The sequence below is a fragment of the Sinocyclocheilus rhinocerous genome, unplaced genomic scaffold, assembly GCF_001515625.1.
Source record: "Sinocyclocheilus rhinocerous isolate Xijiao unplaced genomic scaffold, SAMN03320098_v1.1 scaffold692, whole genome shotgun sequence".
In the NCBI taxonomy this organism is placed as follows: domain Eukaryota; kingdom Metazoa; phylum Chordata; class Actinopteri; order Cypriniformes; family Cyprinidae; genus Sinocyclocheilus; species Sinocyclocheilus rhinocerous.
The window spans coordinates 288,950-294,949 of record NW_015638954.1 but is presented as its reverse complement, the minus strand read 5'-3'; the positions used below and the strand labels follow the sequence as shown (position 1 = coordinate 294,949).

General features: G+C 38.3%; 1 protein-coding gene across 2 annotated transcripts in view; it reads left to right on the top strand.

Annotated features, from left to right (window-relative positions):
* Nucleotides 1-6,000, top strand: part of LOC107750308 (arf-GAP with Rho-GAP domain, ANK repeat and PH domain-containing protein 2-like) — an 87,493-nt gene that overhangs the window by 57,575 nt on the left and 23,918 nt on the right. For both annotated transcript variants that reach the window (XM_016565631.1, XM_016565632.1), the window contains exons 16-17: nucleotides 4,897-5,041; nucleotides 5,527-5,629. In XM_016565631.1, coding sequence (XP_016421117.1) covers nucleotides 4,897-5,041; nucleotides 5,527-5,629 — 248 coding nt within the window. The remainder of the gene's footprint in view (nucleotides 1-4,896; nucleotides 5,042-5,526; nucleotides 5,630-6,000) is intronic.

Below are 6,000 nucleotides of genomic sequence, written 5' to 3'. Positions count from 1 at the left end.
GGTCACTGGCTCGGCTCCTCAGCGAAAACCTGAATATGCGTTGCATCTGCTGCCTACTTATACTCACGCTGTGATCAGCAGCAGCTGGATGCAATAATCGCATGCCAATGTGCATTGGCTCGTTTAGTTTACACTCGAAGTAGATTGGTCCCTCTAAGTGAGATCCCAATTCGTCGGTCATCCGACGTGACGTCTCCGTTCCCTCCTTCAGGGAACGAGGGTTACATACGTAACCGAGACGTTATCTGTTGTTGTTGGGTTGAACCAAATTAGAATTTTAAATCAGTAAATTCCTCTTCCTGTCACACGTCCTATGGGGTGTTGCCAATTCAATTGAAATTTACATTCATAAATTGAAAGCATATTCTTAAATTCCAAATTTTGCCCAACCCTGATGTGTGTGCGCGTTGTGAAAGAGTGTGTTTTTCTGTTTGTCTTTACTGAGCTTCCGCTGACACCTGCAGAGGAATCGTGCTTTTAGGGGAAGAGGAGAAAACAACCACATCTGCCCCTTTATAAATCATGCAGTGGTATTCCTCCGTGTGTGTGTGTGTGTACTTGTGAAACGCCCCATGCTCTAAAGGGGATAATGCATCTAAAACAAGCTCCCATTGCCTGTCACTGCTGGTAGCTGTGTGTTTCAGAGCCGGGGCAACTTCTCAATCGAGACTCATTCATTTCTTTCATCTGGATCAATGTTGCGATCCTTTCATAGCAAACAATGTCCATCCGCAATTGAAAGAGGTCCCCCATGAGGTTTCCGCCTGTGTAAATGATAAAACAAGATTATTTTGAGGCACGTCCATTGATGACTAAGCCTCTGAACCGTGCTATGCTGGGCTCCAGACACTTGAACTCGCATGAATATGAGTCACTTTACTCGCACATTATAAATAAATGCTCACAACGATTTGACCTTTAGATTTTCTTTCAACAGTCTCTCAACAGTTTTACACTAAGGTCTGTTTCACACATCACGTGAAAGCAGCTCGTATTTATTTTTGCATCCATGTTAATAGGTTACAGTATTCACACTGCTGGCAAAGTGGCTCTGTCTACAGGAGTGTAAGTGTATGTTTTGGTGCTGGGCCTTTTTCTGATCGTGCTAAATTAAACTCGGCAGAAAATGCATTTTAAACCTACTTTTCAGAACATTTGTTGCAATTTAAACTACTTCAGTAAACTACTCTGTTATTTGAAGACATTTGTTGGGCTCCATGCATACATAGTGACTGCATTGTCTATTCAGTAAATCTGACAGTATCCAGCTGATTCAATTAGTTTATAGCTCCAGTTTGGGGTTTAGTGTCATTCTGTGTAGATTAATTATCATCTGGAGGTAAATGTGATTCCACTCCTCATGTTACATATTTTCTCATAAATTACATTTTGTGACCATCAAATTGTAATAATTCTCAATGGACAACCCCTGATTGCGATGTATGGTTGTTATTAAAGAACACTTGCAATACAGTAGCACAGAAATAATTGTATTTTCTGTATAGAGCAGCATGAGTCTGCTGTTGTAGATACATTGTTGTTTTCCTTATGCGTTCACTGTGAAATAGGCCTAATTGTATATACTGTAAGTGATAACTTGTTGTTTTGTTGCAGCATCTAATTAATGTGGAATTTGACAATTATAGATATATAGTATACACCACTGTTCTAACGTTTGGGGTCAGTAAAATTATTTAATATTTATGCTCTTATGATCATCAAGGCTGCATTTATTTGGATAAAATACAGTAAAAATGGTAATTTTGTGAAATATTATTAACATTTAAAAATTAAAATGCAGTTTATTCCTTTGGGAAAGCTGAATTTTTAGCAGCCATTTCTCCAGTCTTCAGTGTTCAAACTTACTGACTACTTTCTAACAACAAATCTTACTGACTACCAACTTTTGAACAATAATGTATAGTTGATAGTTGTTTCTTGTGCACAAACAACACATACCAAGATGTGCGTGGATTGTAATAGTAATGGCAAGCAACTCCATGTTTGTAATACTTTGTTTGTCTCTTTCGTCTTTCCAGCATTAGTATTTTACCTAATTGAATGATTCTCTCAACAGCACATCCAACTCTCAGGCTTGTCTACCCATATAACCTTGGATGATCACAGGTAAAGACAGCCGTGGCCTATGGGTGTATACAGATCTGCAGAAAATAAGTTGACACAACATAAATAAAGGAGATATGCACATCTTTCAGGGATGCTCCAGCCTTTTCAAGATTCAAGCACATGTTAGATGTGTATGAAGTAAATGTGCAACTTTGCTTGTGAAGAGCCTATCAAATTTTCTTTTAATCATTTTGAATTTTAAGAGGCTTGACCCCAGCAACCTGACTTGTATTGAGATGTTGAGAAATTTTGTAAATGGTTTCAGTTCACTTGAAGACTCTGATGAAGTTGAAGTAGACAAAGACCCTTGTCCACATGATGTGCAAATTCAAATATAATGACTAATGAAAAGGACACCTCTCCATGTTTCCTGAGAACACTGGTTCAGAGATTATATATCCATACCCTTTGTAAACAAGAAAATTATAAGTCAGTGACAAGAGGGTTTTTGTGCACTTACTGTGGTGGCATTTGAGCTGGAGAGGTTCAGACAGATGAGGTGAAGAGGTGTGAGGGAAATAAATACCAGCAATTTATTGTATTACGCCACACTCGATACTGAGAGATGGCCACATTGGATAGTTGTTGATAGTAAATGCCAGCTGCCTGTGGACTTGTGTGCATGTGTATGTACACACCGCATTAATGTGTTGTGATATTGCCAAACGGTCACCACTTACCAATGCTGTCACCTGAAGTTTCTCACTGATCAACATTTTGTTTCGTACCATCACTTTAAAAGTTAAATATCACTCTGAATGTCACATGGATAACCCTTCTTTGCCCATAATTTAGTGTCTCTTAACTCTCGTCTTGACATTGCCGACAGAACAGTTTGTTCCCTCACAAAACCCAGCTAACTGGATTAATGAAGTGCCAGTTTTATAGATGAATCAGGTGAGGCATTGTCAGGAACAAAACATTGTGTCACTGTAACACGAGGATGGAGTTAAGATCCACTATTTTGTCTAATAGCTCCCCTCTGGAAACATCACACAATCTTTTCCGCTGAGAAAGAGACCATCAGCATTTTCACAAGACAAATGACAGTTGTATTATATGAAAATGACTTTTGCTCTGAATATTTTAGATTGTGTTGAACAAAGCTAGTAATATTTAACTAACTTAATGTAATAGTTAGAAAAAGAGTGTAACGTCTTATTGAAATATTTATGATGAACAGAAGCCCTCTCAGATTGCGGAGAATCTCTTGGATTTTAGTACTTAATGTGCTCTCTTTACAGGCCTTAACATTCCTTGATGTATCTTTTATAGATTTAAACTGCACTTTTATGTGATGTCAAACAGGGTATAAAAAGCTTTTAGGTAGCATTAATGTTTTTGTTGCATTTTTAAACACCTCTTTAAAGGCATTCAGACTCATAACATTAAATATCAGTGTTTCTGATATTTCACATGATGAAATATCAGTTTGTTTAATTAAATCCTTTTTTAAATGTTTGCTTTGGGAGGAAACTGTTATTTGTTGCTTTGGTTTTATTAAATGGTCTTGTCAGATTACTTGTGCTTTGTAACTCAACAAACTCTCAGTGTTGAGTAAAGCACTTGTAAAATCATACAATTTTGTCTGATTTTACAATTACATATAATTTTGTCCCGGCATGTACATTACATATCAGAACCTGTCCTGCACCCAGCAGGCGGCTGTGAACAGTAAAAGTGGTGTTGAGGGTAATACTCATAATCAGAAAACTGCTGACTAAAAGGACTGCGCCAATAAGTGAACTGTACTGATAGGACACTAGGGATGTAAGTGTCTGATAAATTATTTATTACTTGAACACAAACATAATAAGTTAGATAAGCTTGAATTCGTTAAGTACATTTGAATAATGTATGGCTAAATAACTTGCCATTTTTAAGTTTTTTTTTTTTTTCTTGAGTAGATCATTTCCAGTTTTTTTTAATTTGCTGTTTCTGGTTACTCTTTATGGATCATACCTGGTTTATATTTTAAATAATTCTTTAAGGATCTTTTAAACCTTTTTAATGTCTTTAAAATAGTAGTAGATAAAGAATTCATAATGTGGTAACTATGGGATAATCCACCATATAAGGGGCTGTGAATCTGCTCTGAATTCTTAAGAACATTAATACAGCATATCCACTTAAGAAAATAAGTTGTTCACCCTTTGTTGCCACTGGCCTTCTTTAGAAACTCTTTGGTTTCTTTAAATTGTATTGTAATAAGCAAATCCTAAAGTACGCTGAGTGAATAGAGAGCCTACTATGAACATATAAAATTGTAAAATGTAGTCTAAATGTTTTAACACATTAATATGTGGTTGCTAACATGTTCTGGATGTTTATCACATTCATCCTTCAAAGCAACTCTAAAGGTGCAGTCATGTTACCAAATTTTGGTGAAATGAAAAAAAAAGTCTATTGTCAAAATTGCATGCTTGAAGCTCTATTCAGACAAAAGTCACTTTCAAACTGCGCAGCTTTCTGTTGGTGAATTTGCCTGACCAATTTGAACACAAACTAAATCTGCACAGGGAACTTTTTCACCTTCGTGTGAGACTCCAATCATGTGGATTCCTGTTGAAATGACTGGATTTTACCTGTGGAATTGTCTGTCATTCATGTCTATAGTGCAACAGTACAGAATCTATGCACTAAAGTTGTTTAAATCTGTCTGTACGAGCAATAACAGCAAGTACTACTAAGTGTGATGAAGAATCTATAATTGAATCTACAGTAGTACTCAGTAGTTAAATCTCATGTTTTTCTATTTGTATGTTTCAGACCTGGTCCTCCGTTGGTGTACGATGGAAGGTGGATTCCTTAGTTACTATGAAAATGAGAAGAACGCTACACCCATAGGCCGGGTTGACGTCAGCGATGTGGTGAGCCTGGCCATCAACAACACTGAGAACATCACTGAAACAGGGTACGTGTTTCCCCCTCCCTCTCTGTCTCTTTCTCTCACACCATCTTGTTAATGAACTCATTCATTTGACCACCTTTTGTGGGTTAGAGGTTACGGAAAGTGTTTTAGATGTGACCCCACCTCAGAGTTTCCATACACTAACAAACACTAACAAGAAATGAGAGGAAACCGACATGCTGGCCGACCTCTAACCCGATTAGCCTGAAATCCCCCTTTTTCTTGAATTCTTTTGCTCTCACTACTGTAACAGAAATATCCCCCTGTCCAAAAATGTGGGCCACAAGTCAGAGCTGTTAAAGCCATTAAGAGAGTGGCCTTTCCCCCTGGATTAATCTCCAGCGTTCAGCTGTTTATTGTAAGAGCAAAAGACTAACAGAGATTAATCACCATCCTTTCGGTTTCACAGCTGTGAGCATGTGGGCATGTGTGTGTTTCAGTCACTTTGTGTGTGTGTGTTAATTGTGCTGTTTCCACACCTCCCTCAGGCCAGTGTTCACCTTTGAGTTGTACCTCCGCTCTCAGAGAGTGCTGGTGTTCGGAGCGGAGACCTCAGACGCACAGCAGGATTGGACACATGCCATCGCCAAGGTTACACTCACTCGAACACATAAAATAACTCTTAAAAGATTTAGGGCAACTTCAACGTTGCAGGGGTTCAGCATATGTGTGCGTCTGTGTTTAAATATGAATTGCAGCGTTGCCGCACTGTGCTGTATGCATAGACTCTTGAAGGTCATTTTATTGTGTCTTTGTCCCTGTTGTGTCGGTGTGCGTTAGTGTTTTTCTTGTGCGAGTGGGTGTATGCTATTACTCCTTCAAACAGATGCATCTCACTTGCCTCTCATCCCTCACTCACACACACACACACACACACACACTCACATGTATTCCCATTTAAGTGAAGTGTGGAGGTGCTAGTGTCTAGGCTGAAGTGTTTGCGTAACTCTGAGAGCTCAGCT